At 45.4% G+C, this 27,350-nt stretch overlaps 1 protein-coding gene across 3 annotated transcripts in view; it reads right to left on the minus strand.

Moving 5' to 3' along the window:
- fam189a1 (family with sequence similarity 189 member A1) overlaps positions 1 to 27,350 on the minus strand; it is a 70,503-nt gene that overhangs the window by 14,343 nt on the left and 28,810 nt on the right. For all 3 annotated transcript variants that reach the window (XM_076021474.1, XM_076021492.1, XM_076021483.1), the window contains 2 exons: positions 19,948 to 20,004; positions 1,663 to 1,773 (listed from right to left, as the gene is read on the minus strand). In XM_076021474.1, coding sequence (XP_075877589.1) covers positions 1,663 to 1,773; positions 19,948 to 20,004 — 168 coding nt within the window. The remainder of the gene's footprint in view (positions 1 to 1,662; positions 1,774 to 19,947; positions 20,005 to 27,350) is intronic.

Below are 27,350 nucleotides of genomic sequence, written 5' to 3' on the forward strand. Positions count from 1 at the left end.
ATATTTCCATTAAGATTTCTCAATATTCCTAAAATACAAGGTTTAGGAGCATAGAGGTACTTCTGTCACATCAACACAGGGTAACAATAGCAGGTAAAAAAAGTCAAACTTTGATAAAACTGATCGCAATTATAACACAATTTTGTATACAATTCATTTTTGTGCGCCGGCTACATCCTGGCGCACAAAAAAGATCTTATTCACCTTTGCACATGCACATGTTGCAGCACTTGTGTACACACGTGTGTGTGTGTGTGTGTGTGTGTGTGTGTGTGTGTGTGTGTGTGTGTGTGTGTGTACGTGCGCACAGCATTTTGACCATCATATAACTGCACACGGTCACATGGTGAGATTTTATTCCTGTCTTTTCTTTTCTTTTCTTTTCTTTCCTTTTGCAGCGCTACGGCGGTACAGCGCACCTCCGCCACGTGTCCCAGATTGAGAGAAAGCAGGACATGAACCCAACAAGTGTGGGTTAATTACACTGGGGAGGGAGGAGGACTGTTAATCTCTCAGTCAGGAGGAGTGGGCCGGTCTCCGGGGGGCCACTTAAAGCTGTGAATCTGGTCTACTTGGCTGCATATGAAGACAAGTAGCTCCTAGGAAAGTGGCCTGGTTAGCTGGATGCTGGTGCTGCACGTATGCACAGGGGACGTCCTCGCGTCGTCATGACCATCAACCAAACGGTTGGAAATTCACTCGCTTTACATAAAGCTTAGTGTGTCATTGTGAAAATGCTTCGTGTCGACAACTAGCAAACTAGCTAGTTGGCGACGTGTGGCTAGCGCCAGGCTAGCCGCGCCGTGCAGGCTGATAGAAGTTATACATTGAAGGCTAAAAGATGAGCTTAGCGACGTGGACAAAAGTAAACCTAATGTGAATGACTGGGATATTAAATATATTTATTGTTTATGACTTTAATAATAAACTGAAAAAGTTCTCTATAAAAGCGACGTCACGTCACATACTGAGCTCAACATCTGTCAAAGGTCCAAAACATGCACTCCCCCAGTGTTTTCAAGTAATCCAGCCTGTCAGTAGACTCCCTACTTGCACTTGTCAGTTTTAGGAAATCGGTCTTTTATTCGTAGATTACGGAACGCAAGCACTTAAAGTTGCACAGCGGGACGGCTGTTATTTGAAATCTTGCGCATTTCAAATACACAGTGAAGCCTGCAGGTTTTAGAAATGAGAACTCTTTGCTTTTACACATTTTCTTTCTTTGCCTTTTGGTGTGAAGCTTCTCCAACTGGTCTTTCAGCCGCCTTCTACTCTGCGGTGCTTGGAAACTGTTTTGGATAATGACAAGCTGTGAATCACCAGCAGACAAATAATTCTGTTTACTTCTGACGGCGACTCGGGGCCGTCAACCGGCTCTGACAGACGCTCTGCCTTTCAGCCACTGATTTTTTTTTTTTTTAAACTAATAATCATGCTGAACCTTCACAGCAGTAGAACCAAACTCAATAGGATAGATAAAAACAAACTGTTTTTTTTCGTGAGCAGTTCCTTGGTCAAACCTCAACCTGCATTGCCCTCCTCTATTTTTTCGCTTAATTTAATTGGATTTTCACAGCCACGGACGCCAGTGTTGGGTTGACAGCTCTATCAGTGGACAAACAACAGGACAGTGGGGGGTGGCTGAAGTTCCGCTGGTCTCACCAGTTGACAGTCTTCCAGCGAGTTGACCAGCTGAGCGTTCTGGCAGGAGAGGATGGATCCCGCCAGGTTGAGCATCACACACACGGCAGACAGCAGCATGAAGAATGTGATCTGCCACGGAGAGGGGGGGGGAGAAAGAGAACAAGGGTGACGTCAGAACGTTGACGTCCACCAACAGCAACGTGACTCAGAACGCTGTCTAGAGTCGAGAGACAGCCTAGAATTATTGAGCCGCGTGCGCACAGAAAAACAGAGACAGCGCACATATTTCATTTCTTCCTGAAATCTGATTCTTTGAACCAATGTACAATAATAGGAGCTTTAAATATGATCAGCTGCTAATTATAGCCATCCGGCTAATCATAAAAGAAAGAAAGATCTCTGCTGATGATTTACTGAGAAGGATTTTCACTGATTTGGATATTAGCGTGAAAGTCAGAATAATCAACGTCCAGATTCTCTCGGACTGCGTGATCAGGAGAAACCAAGAACTGTTCGACTGACGGGGAAGTCTTTTCTCATTGCTTCATCTCTCCTCAGCCTACCAGTTTGCAGGGAACCTCACGTGCACACACATCATCGCCGCTGCCACCGGAGTTGACACTCCTTTCTATGCCTTGGCTGAAAAACCACACGGTGTCGGTCCGTCTAGTAAAATGCATGGCTGCCTTGTCAGACACAATAAAATACAGGTCACTGGCACAACAGGGTAGGCGTGGAAAGGTTCATTTGGACAGAAGCTGCGTTCAAGAAACTCTGCCGTGGCGTTTTCTCAGAAGTGACTCGATAACAGGAGATGTGCACGACCATAAGACAGAATCACCCTGCAATAATTACCTATTTGCGACAATTTCATTTACAGTATAACAGAACTGTCCAGAGGAAAATGTCGGTGGGGGGCATGAAAAGGAGGAGCCTTGCTAGATTAAAAAAAAAAAAAAAACTGCACAGATGGAGGAGGCGGGGAAAAGTGGGCGGAGAAGTGAGTGAAGGTGGAAGTAAACAGATGGAGCGATAAGTTTAAGAGCTTTTTCGCTCCGGCAGAAAATTGAAAAGATTGCTGCGGCTGATGAGCGGAGAGAAAAATGAAACAGCCGAGCACTTGGAACAAAGACAGTTAAGAAAGAAAAAGCCGAGAGGAGAAGAGGGAGCTCAGCCGCTGAGCGAAGGCGAGAGGACGAGAGGAGCGAGTCTCCGTAAAGCCCCATGGTGGTCAGGACACGTCAACCCGACTAATTAGCATCTCCTTTAAATGGTATCACAGCTGGGGGGGGGGGGGGGGGGGGATTCTGGCTGAGCATGAAAATGCCATCAAAAGGAAAGTGAGCAGCGGTGTGTTATTGCGGTCACAGTTTAAAGTGCACAGGCTGTAACATAAAATACCGTAAATAAAGTAGAACAAAATAAAACATTTTATGCTCTTGCATCCCGTTACAGGAAGGCAGACTCATTACACCAGATTCACGCATTACAAAATGAACGCAGGGTAAATGTGGATTGCGGACTGACTTTTGCAATTTGGAGGAAAACAAACGTTTAGCTCGGACGACTTAAAAAGAAATGCAAGTTGAGGTTTCAGAGCGGTCAAATGTTGCTAAACCTCGCAAACAATATGTATCTTCCAATATTCAAGCCCATTTTTATCCAAAAACTCAAATGGGTACATTCAGAAATGGTAGTAGACAGTAGAGCCTATGTCATGATTTTTTTTAATTTTTTTTTTTACAAGTAATTCAGTCCAACGAAAAAAAAAAAAAAAATTGAACCACTTTGTCCAGGTATGAATTTAGTGCTCCTTTCCGTATTGACAGTTTAAGGGCGGGGCTTAGCAAAGGGTCAGATATGTTCCAGAGCCTTCCTTCAAATTGCTTCGGTAGTTTTGTAATGTTTTCAGATGACATATTAAACTCTCATAACATGTCAACAGTAAATCAATTTTATATTCGCTTCTGATGCTTCTTTTACCTCATTATTCTGCGTGGAACAAATCAAGGTGTCTTCTTCTTCTCCTTTGTCTTCCAATGTGAGTTTTAATCAATTTCAAAAAATAACTTAATTTCTTCCCATTTCATTTATGAGTTCGGGTAGCGATAATGTGGGTGTCACTGGACTGCACAGGCCCATCACTTTCAACATGTCTACACTGGACACCACACTTGGTGGCCAACGACCTTTCTTCATAGTAGCTCTCTAAACTGCAGTGGAGCACTGCCAAGATGTCATTCCAACCTGAAGAGACATTTCACTCCGTAACGCGCACTTATGAATCCGTGTCAGATACTCCAATTATCCCTGATTGTAAACTATAATTACGACTGCACAATCCCTGCTGTTTCAAACAGATGCTAGCTGACGACGGTGATGAAGCCTAACTAGGAAGAAAGGAAAAAAAAAGTCTTAGAACTCTCTCTCTCTCTCTCTACGCTGGGTGTCACCTGAGCGACTCTCACTACCCCCCCCCCCCCACTCTTTGCTGAGCTGATTGTCACGGCTCGGCAACCCACCAGCGGCTTCTCATTACCAGGCAGGAATCTCACCGCACCATTTAGCTGCTCGTCATTAATTACTGCCACGCTGCCCTCCGCATGACAAAGAGGTAAATACACACGCATACAGCGCACACACACACACACAGCGCCGAGTGGCGGTAACAGCCAAGGCAGATTTACACTGCGTGTCATCATCGCATCGTTTAGTGCTCGCTGCGGAGGACAATGCAATCAACATTCATCACCGTGACGCGCTGCTCATTGCTCGCCTGGACCCCACGCTCAGGTGAGTCGGTGTAAGTCTCCATAACTGTCACTGAGGTGAAACCATTAGCGCTAGCTTCTACTCTCACCTTAACCTTTATTCCGCCGCGGTGTCGAATGCCGTGGGATGTGTCTGAAAACGCAGGTGCTGCAGCCGAAAGCCGGTGCGAGGGCACGAAACACAAGACACATTCCTGACGCTTGAGTAGGGAAGGTGAAGAAAAAAGTTATCGTGGCACTAAAAGAGCAGCGCTGGGAAAAAGGTATCCCGCAATCAAAAGGTAAATACAGGATGTCAGACCACTTGGAAAAATCAACAAAATTATCATTCATTTGGAATTGAACCCACAACCTTTTTGCTGTGAGGCAATGGCGCCAATGCAACAGAATGTGACGCGGATAATGCTAACTATTTTGGCAAGCTAAAAGCTAATAAAGCATTTCACCTGCAGATTTTTTTTTTTTTCATAGGGTGGCCTGAAAAGCCGGTAACAAAAAGACAAAAGCGACTGCGTTAAAAACAAAACTTCAAATTCATCCATCATCATTTGTGTTGTGAAGTTTCTGGGAAGTAGTGGAGTGGGGCTCCGAGCCTTAAACCATGTCCTGCCTCTGCTGTGGAGCGATTACCCGTCTGTCAGCGTTGTGTTGACGCTCACAACAACAAACAGAGGCTTTCGTCACGTGTGTTTGATGAGTCAGATAAGAATCTCACAGGGGAGGTGGTCTCATCCAGCTGGTCTTACATGGCAGCGCACGGTATTAATCTCCATTGTTGAAGTGCAGGCGGCAGAAAAACACACACATCCATCTATTTGCATGCCAATGTTGAGTGAACGAATGGAACAGTGCAGTGTCGAGAGTTGTATGTAATCCAGTGACCATTTAAAAAATTCTAGACAAAAAAGATTTTGCACAGCGTGAAGCCTGCACGTCTTTTGTGTGTCAACTGTCACCACGTCTTTCAATGACACGGTGACAGTTTATTTGGCGATGTTTTGTATTTTTTGTGTTTTCATCCAATATTTTGCATGCTGGCAGAATCCATCTTAAGCAAGAACACAACCATTTTGATGTACATATATATATATATATATATATATATATATATATATATATATATGTATATATATTATTATTATTTTTTTTATCTATTGTTATTATTGTTTCATGATCTGTTGAGACATCCTTCAAAATGTGCATTGAAAGGCTTTAAGGAAACCACTCAACTACTGATGCCTCCGACTAAACACCTTGAGTATGAACCACTTGAAAAACGGGACAAAGCAAAAGGCCACATGCTTGGGTTGGAAATATAAAAAATATATAAAGAGGTTTGGCATTTAAGGACATCTAATTTTGAAGCTATTTGCCTCTGTGGCAGTGATGCAAAGCTGCCACTACACAATAATCCTGGAATATTAGTCCGATTTGGGACCATTGTTGTTGATGGAATGAGTGGTTAAAAGATTAAAAAAAAGAAAAAAAAGAAAGTGTCACCATCAGACAGGGAAACACTGAATTTAGCCTTTTTGATGGGAAATTGTAACGCACAGATGGGGTTTAAATTGACTGAAGGGCTCAGGGCAAAGAACAGAGAATCTGATAAACTGAGAATTTGAACCACTGTTGCCTTCTTTCTCGACTGCAGCACAAATTAGTATTTAGTCTGCGGCGGCACTGCGACACAAAGCTGTTTATTTTCAATTATCCCTGAGCCGCGGGACTGGAAGCCAATATTTCATTTTTGTGCGTTCTCAGCGGATCGCGCCGTCCTCGTCATCTGGTTCTCCCGCTCTACACGAATCCTGGGGATTCCTGCAGAGTTCGAACGTTGTGTCGAAGAAAGACACAATGGGGGAAAAAAACTGTGGAAAAGGGGAAGGCTTAGTAATAAATATGCTAAAACACACACAACCTCGGGGTTAAACCTCAATCTGCGAACGACAACAGTGGATGTTTCCCCCAATGACTTTGCACACAGACGGAGAAAACAGTCGCTGATGCAACAGCTGGTTTTCATTGGTTGAAACTGAGGTAGCGTTCACTTCTCTGCTTATTCCAACATGTTTGTTAGTGTGTGTGTGCGTCAACGGAATTGGCTGCAATTCGAGCTGAGTGACCCTGAGTCCAAACAAACAGTGGAGGCGTTGAAAACAACGCCTCCTCCAGTGTGTTAACAGACGTGTCATTTAAACAGCAGGATTTTTCAAAATCCCCAAACCAAGATGTTATTGCAGACTTCACCTCTGTGAGGCTACTTTTATTTTCCAGGCGTTGCCCCCCCCGAAAGGCCACGTGGCACTTCTGCTTTTTATTTATTTATTTATTTATTTATTTTAGAAGTAGCCGACGCAAGAAGAAGGTCTGAGAGAGTTGAGAGGCGCCTCCCGACAGCTCTGTCGACAGCCTGTCGGGCCGCATCTCAACAGACGGTGATGGATTAGTTCCTGTGGTGGAAGACGTCATGCGGAGGGGCAGCGGGGCAGCGAATGTGAGACCTGCCTGTGTCCAGTGTTCCACGTAGCTTCGCTGGAAGCGAAATGCCGAAATATCTTTAAATGATTATTTTAGTTTGAACTGCTGAGCAAATATCGTGCAGAAGACACAATTATCGTACGAACGCAGACGTGATGTGGGCACCTGTAGACAACAAATGCTTGAGCGCATGTGTGCACACACAAATACACTAAACACACACACACACACACACACACAGATTGATCTTGGTACGGGGTGGGAAGAGGACTTCATCTCTGCCTTGCACTCGCACGTATTGATTCAAACGGGTCTTGAAAGACCGGCTCTGCCTGAGGGTCAGCGGCTGATTAACCCCCCACCCCTCCGAGTTTTAATCAGCCACCGGCCTCTCAAAGCCAAACCAGCAGTCTTGGTGCTGCTGATGTGGCTGCCGTAATGAGACAGTCTTATAATGAACCCGACGACCACCCCAACACCACCAGCACCACACACAGCACCACAGCAGCAGCAGTGCTAGAAGGACTTGAGGCTGGACGCTGTGTGCTTTTGGTTGGCTAATATCCAAATGCAATCATGTTGTGATGTTTTTAGACCTGAACTCATAGAAGCTCAGCTCCAAGCAACCAACTAATAAATGCAATGCATTTTTTTCTATTCATCTGTGTAGGAGAGGTCACTGTGATTCGTGATCTGAGGATACCGCAGCAGCTGCTGTCAGCACATCCGACACTCGGGGTGGCGGGGCTGTTCAAGTCTATTCCAGCCATCTTAGGACGAAGGCGGGTCCACAACTTGCACAAGTGGTCAGTTCATCACAGGGCCACTGAGAAAGACAGGCAACCAGTTGCAGATAAGCTACATGTGAATGTCTTTGAAGTCGTAGAACCCGCGGAGAACCCACACAGTCCCGGGGAAACATGTAAACTCTACGTAGAAACGCAGCACGTCCGAGAATCAAACCCACAACCTCTTCTGCTGCAATATGTCAGAGTTGACCACGGCACTGTCACTGTGTTTCCCCTCCACTGCACAGGTTTTATCACATAGCGAATATATATGGCATGCATTTGTACTGACCATTCAGGTAAAAGAAAAGATGGTTGCACCAGATTAGGCAGAGCTGCTAATTTCCATCTCTGTAACAAAATGTAATGCTTTGATAAAAATGTTTTTTGGAGTCGCTTCTTTTGGTCGAAGCAAATGTCGATATCCAGTCGATTGTGACGGAAGAGAGACAGTTTCCCCCCGAAATTCAAACATCACCTCTTTACATCTCACAGTTTGCCAGCGCAGGCTCCGTTCAAGGGAACTAATTCCGCTCAGTACAGAAGCCTGAAAGTGAATTGAAATGTCAGACTGCAGGCGATACACCGGCCCCAGCAACAGTCACAGCCCGGCTGCAAGGAATTGTTGCCAGCCGCAGCTATTGTTGCCGCTGCCTCTACATTCCGCTCATTCAGCTGTTAGTCAGAAAGCTTCACACATTCACACACAAAGAATTTTTTAATTTAAAAGAATTCCATCCCACGGGGACGTCTAACACACCACCACCTCGCTGGCTTCTTATTTTTCAAGCCGATGGCAGGAGGGCGGCAGAGTGGACTGAGCTGTGTCTGCTCGCTCAAACGCCTCTGATATCGCCGCCGCTGCCGGTGGAAATACGCTGCCCTGCTGGCCACACCAGCCATCAGATAAGAGGGTCTATCTAATTCATACTCTAATTAATAAGGCGCCTCACTTCCTGTGTCTCAGAGCCTGAGGGGGAGGACACCATTCATCAGGCTTTTTGTGTGTGTGTGTGTGTGTGTGTTAGGAGAGTTTTCTGTCTGCCAGTCAACTGCACCACATCCTCTCTGCCTCACACACATCCCTTTGTCCTCTCCCTTACCTGCATTTCACAAATAAAAGCATGTGGAAGGTGGAGATAACGAATCAAAGAGGGGAGCACTGCGTGTGCTTATGCATGCCAAAAGAAACCCTCCGAGGAGGGGAGAGAAATAAATTGGAAAGGGTATGGAGGCTATAGGAGCCGGCGGGATTTAAAACGCTGTGGGGGGAGGAAAAAAAATCATCCAGAGGGGGAAAACGTCTTTTAGCATGAGAGAGAGAGAGAACGAGAGAGAGAGCAGAAAATATGTATTTTTTTTCTCAGTGGTGAGATCCAAACATCTTACATGATTTCCTATAATTTATATTCACTCCAGTTCCTTTTAGTGCCACTACAGTGGAATAAATCACATGCGCTACACTTGAAAAATAAAAAAAATACTACGAAGAAAAACATAAAATACAAAAAAAAGAATCAGAAAAAATGGGAAGAAACGGAAAAGCGGACAGGCCAGCACTGGTGCGAGTCCGATTGAATCTCTCAACAGTTAAAGCAGAACCATGTAGTTTCCCATCAGCAGGGAATCCAGGACTCATTTAGCCAATCAGAATTGAGAGAATCAGAAAACCAAAACGGACAGTCAGCCACTCAAACAGAGTGGAGAAGGTCCCAACGTTCCAGTTTTGACAAAGACGGCTCCCAGAAAATCCAACTGAGCTTCAGAACGAGGAAGAAAGAGGATTGAAGTGACTCTGAACGCGGTGAATGGTTGTTTCAGCTCATCCACTGGGCTTTCACCACATTAATCAACCACCTCCAGGGTTTCCAGAGTGGTGTGGTCCCAAACAGAGGAAATATCGAGTAAGTGGCAGCTGTGTGGGGGAAAAGGTCTTGTTGGTGTGAGAGGTCAGAGGTCAAAGTAGACCGCAGAAAGGCGACAGGAAGTCAAATAATCGCTGGTTACGAACAAAGAGTGCAGAGCAGCATCTCTGAACGCACAATATGACCATCAATAAAGACGTAAAATATTTAGTTATTATTCATCAAGACTTATTTTAACACTAATTTACACATGCAAATAACTTGGATATTATATATTTAATTTCTTTATTTTCTTTTTAATTCACTCTTTGCACTGAATATGCTGCTGTACCATGCAAATTTCCCCAATGTGTGATAACTATTGGCATTCTTCTTCTTCTTCTTCTTCTTCTTCTTTTTGTCTTAGTACCATTATCATGTCAATCAAACAAAACAAAGCAGCATTTTCATGTCACATAAATAGCCGCTGACAAGAATAAAGACACTCAACATTAACGGTGTGTCGTGCAGACACGGCGAACCGAATTAAAGATTCTGCCAGCGCTGCATCAGAATGTCAGGGGCCGTAACAGCGGAACAAAGTTCAGGATCAGTCGCGTCACATCGCCCAAGGCCGAACCTCAGTTATCTGATGCTGTTAACACTGTGAAAAAAGCAAGGAAGAAAATATGAAAGAGCAGAGGGTTGCGTTAGCAGTCTTCTGGGGGATAATCGCTGCTTCAACGATGCGACTAGACTCGACTGGTTGCGGGAGGGAAACACCACTGGAGCGGCTCGACCGGCTGAGACGCTGCGTGAGGCCGGAGGAGGTGAGAGATGGAGAGCGACGGCACTCATGCAAAGTGACCGCAGGTGACATGCAAACTGTGACCAGAGGGGACGGGACTCCTGCAGCACACACACACACACACGCGCGCACACACACGCACACACACACGCACACGCACACACACACACACATGCTTGTCTGATAGGCACAGAGGATGGCAGTGAGGCAGTGAGATGCCTGGGGACAGGGGTGGGTGATACTGGGGATTTGGTATTGATCCGATAACAAGTAAACACAGGGCTAATATCGCAGACACCGATATCGATACTTTTTCCTCGAAACGTCATGGTTATTGAACAACTGTGTGATTTTGCCTTTAGTTAGTTGGATATGATCAGAGTAAAACACAGGACAAAGATTTTAGATTTAGAACAATTCAAAAGTATGAAAATAATGAAATGATTTGACTTTTAATACACAAAATTGTGTTAGAAAAAAGCCACTCGTTCAAATTAACAAAAAAGAAACAATGTCAAAAAATGCAAACCTCACAATATCAACAACGCAGCAAAAACTACCTCCCAAAGCACACAAATATCTGTGTGAAATAAAGTCAGGTTGTTGGTCCTTCACAACCAGACGTCTAGAAGACTAACACTAATTTGCCGAAACTGCGACAAAAGTATCGACCTCATCACATAAGCATGGATCCAATACCAGTTCTCACCTCGATACTACAGATACTTAAGTCGATGCGCGCAGCCCTACTTGGAAAACCTGGGCTTGGGAGTCTCCTAGAGAGGCACATTGGACAGTGTGTGCAGGGTTAATGGAGCGCACATTAGCGGCTGCCGCTCAAGGCTAATGATGCAACGTTCAGCATAACACAACGTAGCATGAAGCTACTTGATGAGAGCCTCCAAATTAACGGCATTGGCAATGACTAAAAGGCTTCCAGCGATTATTAGTCGTCGGACTAGAGAGCATTTAAATGCATATTTTCTTCAAAGTTAGTGAGAAATTATCAATAAATAAGCCGCTTGACATTAAACACATTTGAATAATCAGACGCGCCACGCTGCGCATTTTACATATTCACAAATGAGGCTGGAAAGACGTGAAAGGATGCTGCCTGGCAACAGCGAAGATTGCATTTCACTTATTTATTTATTTGTTTGTTTTTAGATGTGGCAGGCAGAGGACCAATGGGAACAGAATCAAAACCAGAGCCACAGCTCACATCTTTCAGCTCTTCACACATCACAGACCTGCCGCTGCCGTGATTCCATTTCATATTTCCTTTAATCTTCGCCCCCCCATCACCTGGAAGAGGCGGGAACAAGGACAAATGTCATCGCTCCATCACCTAGTCGGGAGTCGGTCAGCGCAATCCAAATCCAATCAGATCTTTATATGTTCCGTCAGGTTCTGTGATCCCAGAGGTTCCGCTTCCAACTCAACCATATAACCTGCAACCATTCGGCGACTTGACCTGAAGCGGCTATTCTTTGATTGAATTTCAATGAACGTCTGAAAAAAACCCAGCTTCTTTCTTATTTCCTCAAAACCTCCATTTAATTCCATTAAAGCTGCACTGTGGTCTCCCCCTGCAGGTGTAAGCGCCGAGCCGCCTGCTCGCCACCGTATCGCTGAAAGAATGGGCTGAACGATAAAATCTTAATATTGCAAAATCAAGAGCCGGCTCTCATTTCAGGGCTTTTCTTTCTTTCTTTCTTTCCTTCTTTTTTCTCCCGCTGGGTCCCTGCTCCAAAGAACACAAAAGGAAATCTGACAGTCGAATCATCAAAATCCCCACAAAGTGGATGTGAATGAGCGCCACCGCCTCCCCGCAGCCGCTTCCTTCCTTCTGCTGCAGGTCCCACAACCCGTCCTGCACGCCTCCCTTTCGTTCTCTGAAACCTCCCTCCACTCACACCTGTGTAGCTCTGTTTTTAACACAGACTGACACATACACACACACATACACACACTGTTATATCTTTCAGGCCCCCTGCGACAGGTGTCCCTGTGGGACCCATCCCAGTGGGCAGTGGACTACATATCCCAGCAGCCCCTGTGGGTCTAAGGCAGAGAATGAAAGGCCTCAGCGGTGAGAGACATAATAATACACTCACACAACGCAACAAAGCGGCTAATCTGTTACTGTGCGTCAGCGTGCCTGGAATTCCTGATGTCTTCATTACCATTCAGCATTGTTTACTTTCATTTTTGTTTTTTTTTAAACTGTCGGCGAAGGAGCCGGATGTCTCCAGACGCATCATTCGTTTCAGTCGAAGGGAACTCACGCCGCTGTAATTAAAACTGTGAGTCTGGGAAAGGAACAATGCTTCCTTACAGCTTTTCTAATCGCAGACGACGTCCGACAGCAGCTCCAATCCAGCGACGGCTCCGCTCAGATTGACGAGCAAATAGGGGAATTGGTGCAGCGCACCTCATACACAGCACAGTATGAAAACTGCCCGATTTGAATTCTGGGGCTCTCATGGCGCTGCGTTTCACTTCAGACACCACAGGAAGTGCCTCTGCTCACTTGAGGACTGACTGAGGAGCATTTTGTCATTCACACAGACGACAGAGTCAAGACCTGCAGCTTGTCGAAGAGGGGCGGGGCTTGCTTCGTCCCTCTGGAGGCGCATCTGAACGTGGAGGGCAGAGTTTGCATGGCTTCAGTCACTGCCGCACACCAGCATTGTTGGAGGGATGGCGAAGTAAAGAAAATAGACTATAGAGAACTTTTCATTTACCAGCACACAAAATAACTCAAGTAAGACTTTCTTCACCCACAGAAGAATCTGCACCGTTTCATTAATTCTGAAAACTCAATCGATCCTAAACACATTATGCAGTGGTTTTATTCCACCCACACAGAGATTAGATGTTTTTGCTGCCGGTGCTGATAAATAATATTAATAACAAGGCAAGACAATTTCAAAACACCAATGACACGGAGCCATGAGCCATTGAAACTGCCTGACACCTTTTTTTTTTAAGTGTTAAAAAATGTTAAATGCTGCTTTAACCTTCAGTGCAGTGTTTCGATGCTCCCGGCCACCAACCAACGGCCGAGCCAGAAGTCAGCCCTGCCTTGGGCTGCTGCAGCGTCAAGGCTGCATTCGTCAACTCACTCAGTTGTAAAATATGGCCGACATCACTGTGTCAAAAACCACAATCACAAATGGAGTCCCTGACGAGGGTCCCCACAGTATTAGCCGCTCAGAATAAGTTGCTGGACTCAGATAATGTCCACATATCAAAAAACAGACAAACACAACCAGAAACGTGCAGAAATGTAACAAGAAAAAAAAGAAAAAACTGAAAAAAGAAGAAAAAAGGAAAAAAAAAAATGTGCGCCTTAAAGTCTGCAGGAGGGAGAAGCCACCTTCTGCTTCTTCCAAGCAGTCGACCCATTTGGTGATAAAAGTCGCAGGAGCCAGTGTCACCTTGTCCTGCTCTCCTGCTCTGGCACCCCCCAAGGCTGCGTCCTTTCCCCCCTTCACTTTAGGTTAGAGCAAAACAAACCGGGACTGGAGCCAACATCCAACAAAAATTGATGACTCAGTCATTCTGTCTCTTTTAAGTAACAATGATTCTGGTCATAGGCCAAGTGCGTCCCAGTGTATGGAGCAGTCGCCAAGCCTCGCCAAGACAGGAAGGGTGAAGATTTTAGCTGTTGACAGCTACAAATATCCTGATATTCAAACTGACAACTGACATGAGTTTTAATCCTCAGGTCAACACAGTCTGTCACATTTATTGAGAATGTTTCTCTTCTTATCTGTTCTTTTGAATGCTGGTTTTTGGGAAACTTTCCATTAAAAGTAAGGTCCGACTGCAGAGGACAGTGAGAGAGCGCTGTCAAAGTGGCTGAGCGTCGCACCACTACATGATGAGATCCCTGAGGAGGAGAGCCAAGTCTATTCTGGCTGACTGGAGCGTCCTCGCTGCAGAGAGCCTCTTTGTTTCCATCTGGCAGGAGACTGCACCAGCCAAGTGAAAAAAGTGGACTGAGAAACTCCCTTCTTCCTGCTACTACAAAGTTTTACTATTACTACTACTACTACTACTACTACAACTACTATTGTGTGCATGCAATGTGCTGCTGCACAAGAGGGGTAATGAAGACTTCTTGAAGCTTCCAATGTTCATTGGGTCACCTTAAAATTGTATTGAACGCGGTCTGCAAGACGTGCATCTTTAGAATTTCGCCCCATATTTTTTCTTGTATTCAAAGGTTCATGAATGAAGATTTAAAAAGAAAAAAAAAATGAAAAAAATGCGGGAAAGAAAAACAAGTTTATCATTCTCTTGGGCATTTGCAAAAAATAGAAACTCGGCTCTAACCTACATCCCAATCAGCATCACAGCTGCACAAACTTGGCATTACCCACGGCACCGTTTACACTTGCGGTGCGACACAAGCACAATCCACTATAATAGATTCTTCTGGTTTGGGATCATTAAAGGAAACTGAGCCACTGAGGAGTAAAAGAGGCAGTTTCTCATCATTGCGCTTTTGTTTCCTCTTAGCTGTTCATGAATTAAAGATTTAATGCTAACCTCAGATGGCTGAAAGCCTGCAGGCGCACAAAACCAGAAAACATCCTTTGTTAGTTGTATGTTCACAAACATCCAAGCAAGACGAGTGGGGTTAGAATGAATAAATAAATAAATAAATAGATAGATAGATAAATAAATAAATACATTCCCACCAACTTGTTTGCAAAACTGAGCATATTCACAAAAATAATGACAGCAATAATTCAGCGAGCATTTAGAAGACACTGCAGGATAAACTGACCTCAGACTTTGAAGAAAGGCAGGAAAAGGGCAGCAGGAAAAAAAAAAAAAAAAGGGAGCGCAGCATTGTCTGTCTGGGGCCACAAAACAGGGGCCCAAAGCAATAAGTCAGACTGCTAAAAGCTCAGGAAGGGTCTGAAGAAGTGGACACAAAACCAATCCCTGCAGGCCAGGGCGGCAGGAAGAGGCAGCTAATGGGCTTATTTCACCCCCACTTACAGGATTAATTCCTCCATTTAGCTCCGGCCGAAACGTTTGCAGCTACTGGGAGGCAAAAACTGGCGGGGAAAGACCCTGCGGAAACCCCCACCAACCGCCCAACCACTCAAATCAGTGCCATGCTTTGACTATCCCACCAATTCAATCATTTCATAGCAAAGCACTCTTTGTCTCATGTTGAATACCTAAATAAGTTATGTTATATGTATTTTATATGAAAGGTGGCAAACTTGTTGTGAGTTATTTCACACTTTTTTGTTTAATACATATCCCATACGTGTTCATTCATAGTTTTGATACCTTGAGTGACAATCTACAATGGAAATAGTCATTAAAATGAAAGAAAAACCATTATATCAGAGGTAAGTTTCCAATATATACTGTATATGTGGTGTGGTGCAGCGGTGGCTGTCTGGCGTCCCCTGTTCTCTCCCTCTCTCTGTCTCAGTCTGATCAGCGGCCGTAATATTTACGGGCTGCCAGGGTCGCAGCCTGTCAGCGGAGAGCACCTCATAAAACCTTTCAGCGCCGCCCTGCTGCCGGCCCGCTGCAGTTATGCGATCGTAATGGAAAGTCTACGGTTATGATGTGCACGCACCGTGATTTGTGTGCGTCGATCATCGGGAGATCTGAAGACGGGTGGAGCACGTGTGAACGTGTGTGTGTGTGTGTGTGTGTGTGTGTGTGTGTGCGTGCATGCATGTGCGCGTGTTCGATCAATCCACGGTTTTGACTGAGAGCAGCAGCAGCAGCAGCGTGCTTTTGCTCTTAGCATATTTACATACACACACACACACACACACACACACACACACACCAACTGGCTACTTTATTAGGTTAAAAGTGCAATTGCTTGTTAACATAGACAGCTAATCGGCCAGTCACATGGCAGCAGCGCGGGGCATTCAGGCGTGTGAGACATGGTTGAAGACGACTTGCTGAAGGTCAAAGTGAGCGTCAGAAAGCAGAGGAAGAGGGGATTGAGTGACTATCCAGCGGAGGGAAATGTCTTGTGGATGTCAGCGGTAAAAAAAAGAAAAGAAAGGCAACAGGGACTCAGAGAACCGCTGGTTAGGTGCACCTAATAAAGTGCTGTGTATTTCAATAGAAACAAGGTCCTTTAATATTCTTTTTGCATCCTTGAGTGAATTTCCACCAAGTGGAAGCACAAGGACACTTCAGAGCTTCTGGGTGCTGCTATTACCTGACAACTGAAGGCGCCTCTGCCAATTTCAGTAAAAGTAAGAAAAAAATAATAAAATAGCAACAACATTAAATTCATCGGGACTGTCGCGGTGCTGACTGGTGGCAAAAAAAACCAAACAAACAAACAAACAAAAAACGCGCACGTGCTCCTGCATTCGGCTCCAACGAGTGAAGAAGAAACATGGAGGCGGCAACACATGGCGACAGCCTCTAATCTGAACACATCAAACATGAATCACTGATTTTAATGTCCCGGGAGAGCGAGGGAGCAGATGGATGGACATATCCCTCCGATCAGGCCAGGAACATGCTCCGGGTTCAGCCTGTCACTCAGCCGCTTGACGGAAGCAGCAGTCCACCACCACCGATGCTGCTGCTGCTCCAGCACCTCTCCTCCGTGTCCGTGTACATCGCGGCCGACAAAGACGTGCATTTTTCAAAGTGGAAAAAACGGAAATGGAGAAACGAGCTTCGAAAAATACCGGGTTCCAAATCTTTTACTTCTGCAGTGCAGCTGCGAGTTACTCCACCACCTGCCGCCACTTCCCCTTCTCTTTTTCACAGTCACCTCGTGTGCAGAGAGAAATATTGAAGCGGGATAGTTTCACTGCAGATTTGTGCCTGAGTGTACATTTTTGCACGCAAGGAACCACAAAAGGTGCAAATTGCGATAGTTTCCAGGTCACAGCAACAAACAGCAACGCAGGGTTGAGAAACCAATTTCCGCTTTTTTTTTCATTTCCTCTTTTTTCATTCTCAAAACAAAAGAAGAAGAAGAAGAAGACAACAGAAATAAAAAAAAGAATAACTGATTTAATTTTTTCCCCCTGACTCTGGTTTATCCTTTTCAAAATAACTTTGTCTTTGTCTGCTAGGCACGCGGCGCTCTTGGCTTCTCCTTCGGCGCCGAGGAAAATTCATAATGGCGTTTAATTTAATTTAAATTGAAAGTGATGAGCAAAAAAAAACAAAAAAAACCAACAACAATATTTCCCCCGCTGGATTTGGTGCAGACGGCGCACTGAAGATCACCCTTCGTTTGCTTGGGTGATTAAAGTGCTAACATTTGAGTGGGGTGAGTCATCGCCAAACAAAAGTACAGGGTGGGATGCAAACTAAGTCAAGCAGATATCAGACTGCAATATTCCAAATGACACTAAAACGATCAGGGACGTATAACTTGCGCTGGGATCATCCAAATACCGACGTCTTGGATTTGCTTGTCGAGCTAAAAACCTGTGTGAAAAAACAGTGAAGGGCTGCGAGAAAAGGCGACGCCAGCAGGTCGTTTTACTTTAGCCATCATTAAAGTAGCTGCCAGGTCAATGTGACCCGACCAAAAGCTACACAAGTCTGTTGCTAATTGTCCTTTCATCCTTTAAGGGGGAAACGAGTCACGCTGTGACTGGATGGAAACAGCCTTTTTTTCCTCCATTTTTCAGAGGGCGCTAAGCTAGCACGTGGCGCGACAATGCCGCGCTCTGCCACTAAAGGGCCACCTGCACTTTCGTCAAGCAGAAATGTGGACGGTGAAAGCAGCCGCGCACGTGAGCCTCGCAGGTGCAGACACACTTTAACACACTTTAAGGGAGGAAACCACTGCAGCTCGGTGTAAACGTCAGCGTTTATAGACAACCATGAGGAGGCAGGAGGAGCCGAAGCCTCGACACCTCCAACTCTTGTCTCCAGGCGAGAAGAGAAGGATTAACAGCCCCGACTCCTTTGTCTTGGTGACTCTCTGCAAACGTTTAATCCATCATGGTCCCGAGGAGCCGAGGGACGCTGCTAACTCGGTCTTTCTCTAACCTCGGAGGGACGCAGGCGGAAATCTATCAATTTTATGCACCGCACTTCACAGAAAGGAAAAACTGCGACTGTTTATTTATTGCTGCACAAACACACACACACACACATGGTGGACAAAGACTCCATTCTAATTAGTGTTTGACATCGGGTTTGTGGGGAAAAACTATTGGCGGTTTCGAAAATTACTTCTGTCCACCAAAGCTTTATTTTCTGCCACTTGGAACACCAACAACCTCTCGGTGCCTCTGTGGTGTTTGCTAATTTGCAAACGTGCGACCTGAACGGCACTATGAATACTGCCTGTTTGTAACCGAAAATTGTTTTTTTTTTTTTTTTTTTTAAACATTCCATTTAATAAAACACTCTTAATATCCATGCTTATGGTTTTAGGGGGGGAACTAAAAGCCGCTTTCACTATTGTTTCTCAGCATTTTCAATTGGATTAGTTAATGACTGCATTTACATAAATTAGCATTAAAAATGTGAAACATCGTTTGTATTTCATCAGAAATGCCGACTTGCTGCCACTGGCTAAGGAGAGCGAGCTCAGTCTCGGGCAGTAGCGAGTTAGCTTAGCTTGGCACCCAAACAGGATTGTGCGGCTGGTGGCAACGCTGCAATGCTCCAGAATATACCCAATACCTCAACTTTCAAGGTTCAAGAGAAGATATCAAATATTCTTTCTACATTTTAAACTAGTGACTAATATTAATATCACTTAAGGTTTTAATATGCAAAACAATCCTCTGTTGCTAAATAAGTTTTACACTGGGAGCTAAATGATGAAGCAACAACCTCCTTTTGTGCAAACGTCTATAACACTAATGTCAGGATCTTGTATCGCTGCTTATCAGACGTACATTTAGCCTTAGACACACTGTAGCAATTTGAGATATTACAAATGATGACAAGCGCCCACAGTTGGCAGATGGTTCAGTGTGGCACTGCCAGAACCTCCAGCATCCAGCTGGCGCGTGAGTCACCTGCCAGTCAGCGCTGGGCCCGGGCCCGCAGCAGGACGGCCTCACCGTTGCTTTGCTGAATATCGCACGCTGCAGTGATAAAAGTGCACTTCAGATACCAGCTTCTGCTTCTGCCCACATCTCTGTACGCTGGCACCAAGACAAGAGACTGAACCCTTCTGCTGATGAAACTCACCTCCCCATCTCGTTAAACACGTATTTCACAGGATGTCAAACTTTAAGTGTGACTTCACAAATCGGAAAATGAAAAAAAAAATGGCTTTGAGCTGTCAAAACAACAATGCAGTTTGGTTTACCTTTCAACATTTGTGCTTAAATCCTAGATACATATTGCCCTGATGTTGACATCAAAACCTATTAATTGAGGCTTTGACACATGAAAATGTTTGAAGAAAACCTAAACTTAAAAGCATCACAGCATCTCGCCTCGACTCATGAAGCCATGCAGGCACAGCAAGGAAGATGTGAAAATAAAATAAATCCATGATCGAGTCAACAGGTGTGGGCACATCAAACATTAGTCACATGTGAAAGACTGGAATATCATTCCTTTGTGTTTAGCGGCGCTAACTGTGCGTGGGCGGCGTTGCGGACACTCACCACGAGAGACAGCGGCCTCTTCCATGACACCACGCCGATCAGTCCAGAGAGCAGCACCTGCAAGACAGAACACCTGCTGTAAGAGTGTGTGTGGCAGCACCGACTAGGGGTGAGACAGCGGCCCATGGCCTCAAACAGCGAGAGAAACTCAGTTCAAAGAGGAAAAAACAAGACGAAACATTTTTTAAATCAAACGATGTCGAAGAAAATCTATCCTATCAGGAAAAAAACAAAAAACAAACAACCTGCTGTGACCTGCTGCAACAGTGCTAACCACTGTTCTTGTACTGCACTGATTATTTCCCATGAAAATAAATCTCTTCTGAATTTGATGATGACCCGCAGCAGCAGCAGCAGCAGCAGCCCCCACTGCTGCAGGTGTGTGAGTGAAGGCCACTGATGCCTTTCAGGGTGAATCACAGTCAGGTGTCCTCTGACTCCATTTAACGGCCGACCCTCACCCTCCTCTCACCCCCCCCCCCCCCCATCACTTTTCCCCTCGTCTTACACTCATCCCCGGGGATTCATGTCCCCGTTTTGGTCAAACCCTTTGCTTTCCAATTTCGGCCAGTATCAGAGAGCGGCTCTGTGCTTCTAGATGGCGGTGGCGGCGGCCCACACAACGCGCCCGCCTTCACGCTCACTTTCCCTACAGCTCACCTCTCGCTCCTCCACGCCATCTCGTTCCGCTCCAATATCTGTTAATATTCCACTCTTTCCCTCTGCTCTGATGCACACAGAACAGTACAGGACAGGGAGGTGGATGGGGATGTCGATATTTCATTAGTGCGCGCACACACTCGCACGTGTCGCGATGGGCAATCTCCTTTCATTTTTTTCATAATAGGTCTCCACCAAAAATCAAACAAACAAAAAAACAATAACACATTCTTAGAAAGGAGGGTGCACATCTTCTGACACCACTTGTGCTGCACGGTAGGGGGCGCTATACGAGCTCTCTGATAGGCCGGTTCATCACAGATTAGTGTCCACACCTGTGAACGAGCTGAATTTGCCGGAGTTGCTAATGTGCACGTCTTTGGCCTGTGTGAGGAAGCTGGAGTCGCTACCAGAGAGGGAATCAAACCCACGAACTGCTGTGAAGCGACAGTGCTAACCACAGCACTGGCCAGAATAAATTCTATTCTCGAAAAAAACACTCATGTTTAATCTCTAAATACTGAAGAGGACAAATCCATATGTCCTTCACTGATTGTGTTTAAGGTCCACCGTTGGGTCACACACCTCTGGCAAAGCAAAATATCTAAATTGGATAAAATGCTCATTAACTGTCATTATTTATTTATATTTTCCATTGGCGCACAAAATCGGAAATTATTGTTTGTTCATTTGATTCTGGAAACAAAAATGTGAAATTTAATTTAAAAAAAACAAAAAAAAACAACAAGTCAATATCTTGTTTTCTTTTAGATTTGATTTCCATCAATCCATCCATCCATTTTCAATACCCACTTATTCCTGAGCTCAGGGTCACAGGGGTCTCAGGGGTCTGCTGGAGCCAACTGTAATAGTTGGCATAGGCCAAACAACCTTTCGCACTGAATGAATGAATGAATGAATGAAGGAAGGAATGCGAAAGAGAAATGAAGACCCTCAGGAAAACAATTTCATCTTGCTGCTGCGGAACGCGTCGAGGCCACGGTTTGAGCAGTTATATGAGAAATGGCCTTCAAACGTGGCCCTGAAAAAGTAAAAAACTCAAAAATCCAAACTCCTGACTTTGCTCTGAAATTTTCTGACGCTGGAAGACAAAACATATCAAAAGAGTCGATGACTGTGTTATTGGAAGCAACACGTTTATTGTGTTTATTGTCCTTTGGAATGATTTCATTATCTAAGCGTCTGCTCTGCTGTCGTCTCTCCTCGCGCGTGTGCGCGGGTCTGTGTGTGTGTGTGTGTGTGTGTGTGTGTGTGTGTGTGTGTGTGTGTGTGTCTGGGACAACCCGCATCACGCGGCAGCAGCAGCAGCAGCAGACAGGCCTGTGTTCCTCCTGTTTTACTGCAGCAAACTGCCTTTAAAGCCACTGCGACAGCAAGTCCGGAGTTGTGGCGTCAGTATAACAAGCCTGTCACCCTCCGCTGCCCGCTGGTGCGTCTCGTAGTAAAGATGAAAATTAGATCAAATAAAATGGTCAAGGCACGGACACACTTAACACGCCGCTTCTAGTTGTTGATCTACTGTCAAACTAAAAATGCTTCACTTACAAGCTGAAGAGTCATATGAAAATGTCTTTATTTATTTATTTATTTATTTGTTTATTTTTAGAATAGAATAGATGTATTTTATTGATCTCACATATGAGTATGTGCAGTTTAATCCCTGAGAGTTTATTGCCGTGTATTCCTGTTTTTTGTGTTTATAATATTTATTCATTTCCTGGATGGAGCAAAGAAAATAATAGCAAACTACAAAGCAAACTGACTGTGGCAGACACAATGACAACATAAATTTGACTTTTAATGCTTGTTTTGTTTTGTTTTGGTGTAACCGTGGCTGTCACCGCTTCTGCCTCTGCCTGTCCTGCGCAACCGTACGAGTGTACGTGCGCTTTAAGGTCCCACATTCTACCCACGCCTTCGTTTTTCACTCCGGAGCGGCTTATCAAGAAACAAAAAACAAAACAGGCAAAAAAAAAAAAAAGCCTCCTCCAGAAAACCCGGTGTTTACAGCCTCCTCTGATGTTTCCTTGCACCTCCTGCAACGTTTGCAAGGCGGCGAAAGGAGAGCGGTGACTGCGGCGGCGCTCTAATCAAAGGAATGATGTTTCAACACACGTTTGTGATGAGCGAGAGAAGCATACGGAGACAGAGGACGGACTTTTCTCAATTCTGACGAGTGGCCAAACATTGCATTGTCAGAAAACATCGGTAAGGCCTGAGATAAGATGGGGAAGGAGCAGCAGCAGGAGCAGCAGCTGTGACGGCAGGAGCAACTGCAGCAGCAATGCGAGGCCTCCGCTGGTTGTCAGCCACGGGAAATTTTTCTACCTGGCTGCTCGCACTGCAGGATTACTGTGCAACACAGCATTAGTCACCGAAACCTACATTACACACGCGAGCACGCACACACGCACGCAGCAGCAGCAACGTAGTGAGAAAGTGCCGAAGCATCCCCGAATGCATTTGCATATTTTCTAGTATTTCAACAGAAAGTTGGCCAACAGTGAAAACCAAAAGGCTGAGTTTTAATAGAGCCGTTCAAGAAACACACTTGTCCTGGAAATTGGACTTAAAAATAGTGGCTACGTTTTTCGACGTGGCTGTAAATGCCACATCTTGCAGCCTCGGCGTGATGAGCTGTGTGCCACTGCAGCTACGACTGGCACATCAAATTAGGTCTGAAGCAAATCTGAAATCTAATTTATCAGGAATCAGTCGGAAGAAACAAGTCTGAAAGGACGTTGCGTAATGATGCGTCTGCTAAAATTTGAAAAGCCTGGAGAAGTGATTTATTATCGTTACTCTACGTGGCAGCACGAAAATGCACGGGGAGCAACACTAGGATTCTTAATTTCGTGATCGATAAATGAAAGACAGGCCGCCGTCGCAGCTGCTGGCGGTGAGTGATGTTGGGCTGGCGACACCCAGCTGGTGAGAAGCAGCTCAGAGTGAAGGATGATATGATTAAGTGAGCATAAAAACCTAATTACTTTTTAAACTGCAATATTTCCAGACTGATATGGAGCCAGGATGATTGTGTGTGTGCGCCTGTGTGTGTGTGTGTGTGTGTGCGCGCGCGTGTGTTTGTGTGCAAGTGTATGTGTGCAAGTTAATCACATACCCCGCCAACACACACACATTCAAAAGTGGGTTGAAGACACCAGTGACGACTCATCGCTCAAAACATAGCAACCATTTGCACAATCTATCTATCTATCTATCTATCTATCTATCTATCTATCTATCTATCTATCTCAGAATAATTTCAGCATTTTTGCACCTTTCGTCAGAACATCAATCAACAACAATCTGTGCATTTGTCAAAGAAACTGAAAGACAAGCAGGAAGTGACAGGACTTCACAGCGGGGGCGGAAACAGCGAAGATGCAAAGCGTTTCACCAATGCACGAATAAAAAAAAAGAAAAAAAGAGCCACATATTTATTTTGAATCGCTCCTCTGTTTTATTTGGCTGCGCATTCATTAAAAAAAAAAAAAAAAATCCACAAAGTCGTCCGTCCTACTCAGAGTGGGGAAAACAATAATTCACGAGACGACGGCGGAGGTGTTTTTCCGCGTGCAACTTTTGACGAACTGAAAGCATCGGATTCTCCCTTAATGACCTCATTCCCATGCATTTATGCGTGGCGCCAATCAAAGGTTCCATTAGCGGGGAGCCCGGCTTCACAGAGCACCGGCCGTTTCTCAAACATCATCTTCGCCAAGATGGATGGAGCCTGTGCGGTTGCCATGGAAACCGAGCGACTGGCCGCTCGCCAGCACCCATAATGATTTCCCATCAGCTGCCGAGGGAGCCGAAGACCCTCCTCGCTACCACCCAGCCCCCCACCAAACCCCCACACCCCCACACACACTCCCATCACTAGCCCCCAGCCAGCACCCAGTCACACGCTGCCGAGAGGCACGTGATCAAAGGCTCGACGGTGAAACACACACACACACACTCTTCTCTTATCCAGTCTTGCCTCTTAATAGTTGAGAGAGGACTGTGTTTTATTTTTTTCTAAACACAGTGTTTCTCTGGGAGCGCCACGGCACCACCTTGCTAAGAGGAATTCCAACGTGTGTGTGTGTGATTGCAAGTGCTCGTTGTGTCAATGCTGTTTTTACAAATGCTCTGTAATAAGGACAAGATTAATCACATGAATAAGCTTTCAGAATTGAATGCAGCATAATCAATCAATAAAATAAATAAATAATTGAGTATGATGTAAGGTTAAAAAAATATGACTTCTTGTCAAGGTTGATTCATTTGATGTTAAAACACAATAAGGAACCAAAGTCTTTGATTTTGTTGCAAAGGGAAACGTGGTAGCTTGACTTGAGGTGCAGTGAGAGTATTTTCTCTCTCTCGTGAAGTTGCTGTTCTTTGTATATTTGAATCTCTGAAGCTCACACAGACGGTTAGAGAGAAGCTTAACAAAAGGACTTTACAGTTTTCACCCTCTGGTCATGATAGGCAGCCCAACGAGGTCATTTATCTGTCTGTAAAAGAGCGCTATTTTTTTGTGTGCCTTTATTTTCTTAGTATGCACTTCATGTTGGTTTCCATGTTACATTGCAGTTCTCACGGCGTCAACAAATTGATGCTTCCAAGATGTGTCTGAATAAAAGCCCCGTTTAAAGAACCGACCTGCGTCTGTGTCATGAAGAGAGCTGCACACGGCTCCCTAAAGCTGAGCGTGTGTCCGGTGGTAACCCGCGGCTCTTTAATAACAGGAAGAGCCGCTGATTAAATGGACAGCGCCGCGTTGCTGCCTCAGCTTTTTCCTTACAGACAATTTCTTCTCCAAAAAATGAAGCGTTAAATTAATGCCTGGGGTGGAGGCGGGGCATAAAAAGGCCGAGCGTCAGCATCAGCTGACACTGACAACTACCTTAGGGTGTGTGCGTGTGAATGGAAACACACATACACACACACATGCACGCACACTCACATTTGACGAAAGACTGGTTGCCACAACACTCAGATGGTTTCTTACATCACATGGATTGACGCTGGCTCAGGGAAAAACTCTCAATTGTTTGTATGTGTGAGTGTGAATGTGAATGGGTGCATGTTTGTTGGTCTTTCAATGTGGCCCTGCAATGAACTGGTGACTTGCCCAGTAGGTAACCCTGCCTTCACCCTATGACAGCTGGGAGAGGCTCCAGCACAACCCCCACCACCGTGAGTGCAGGAGGAGGTGGGTTTAGAATAGAATAGAATAGAATAGAATAAATCTTTATTGTCCACCAGGGTGGAAATTGTCACACAGGACAACAAGAAAAACAAGGTCAGCACTAAAAATACAAACACATTTAGAGACAGAATACAGAATTAGGTAAAAAGTAAGAGTAAAAACAGTAAAAACAGAAGGTGCAGCAGTTGATGTCTGTGAATCGGTCACTTAGTTCAGTTAAGAATACCAGCAGCATTTGAAATAAAATATGGATGGATGGATGGATGGATGGATGGATGGGGAACAAAATGCTCAGCAAAAACAGATAACGGCGTGCCCAGGTGAAAAAGCAACATTCTGGGAAGACGAGTGACGGCGGGGAGGCGACGGGATGCCGTGGAATCGAGGTTCGGACGGAGGACAGACGGGTAAATCTGTCGCCGTCGGCTCCGTTCGCTGACACAGAGCTCAGGCCTGCCGCACCGCAAGACCCCCTGCATAGCAAACAGCTTCCGCCACACACTCCGGGACGATCGCCTGAACTGAGCCAGGCTTAAAACACGCTGTGCGTATAAATAACTGCACGAGTGGACGTTTGGCATCTTCCCTCTTGGCGCGTCTCCGCTGGGTGCCACCGTCAAACCACGAGGCACTTCAGGGATTTGTTTTATTGCCGTAGCAGCTGCTGCTGCTGCTGCTGCTGCTGCTGCGGCGGCTGAGGAGCATCTTATGAAAGCACATGATTCCTTTAATGCGTCTTTATCTTCAGTACAGAGGTGTGTGTGACACTAGCTGGACTAATAACACACTGCAAACTGAGAAGCTGCGTTCAAGATGTTGACAAGACCAGAAAACAGAAGACAGAAATTGACTACTTGTGTTTCACCTTGAACACATTTCACACGTATATGTGTGTGTGTGTGTGTGTGTGTGTGTGTGTGTGTGTGTGTGTGTGTGTGTGTGTGTGCCACTCTGGTGAAAGACAAATGAAGGTGAGCCCAGGCACTGGTGGGAGATAAAGTCCTCATAATGCCTGTGTGACAATGTTGCTTTCATTTAACCTTCAAGTATCTTTGATGGTCCCGATATCGTCTCTGTTGCTGCGTGTTGTGTGTCGCTGCGCTGGGACTCGCTGCACTGATCCTGAGGTGTGTGTTTCCCCGCCACACACGCAAGCAAAAGGCAAAAAGGTGTATGTATTTTTTTTATTTATTTTTTTTGCCTCCGACTGTTGGCGGAGGCTCCCTTCCTCCTGATAACGCCGCTCTCCAGCTGCCACCTGCTCCCTCCCTCCTCCCTTGCTCGCTCCATCTCTCCCTCTTTCCCTCCCTCCTCTTCCTATTCCAGCCCCTCCCCCACCCGGCCCCCGGTACATCATCCCTTCGCCTGGGCGCGCAGTAGCACCTCGCCGCCATCACCATGGAAACAGTGGCACAACAGCAGGTCGGCCGCGGCTGCTGCCTGGTGGGCGTGGCCATCCCCCACCACACGGGTGCGTTTGATTTAAGGCGGGTTCATAGAACTCGGCTTGACACCGGCA

This window comes from Nelusetta ayraudi, unplaced genomic scaffold (genome assembly GCF_046127955.1).
Source record: "Nelusetta ayraudi isolate G7.1 ecotype Tasmania unplaced genomic scaffold, CSIRO-AGI_Nayr_v1 ptg000002l, whole genome shotgun sequence".
Classification (NCBI taxonomy): Eukaryota; Metazoa; Chordata; class Actinopteri; order Tetraodontiformes; family Monacanthidae; genus Nelusetta; species Nelusetta ayraudi.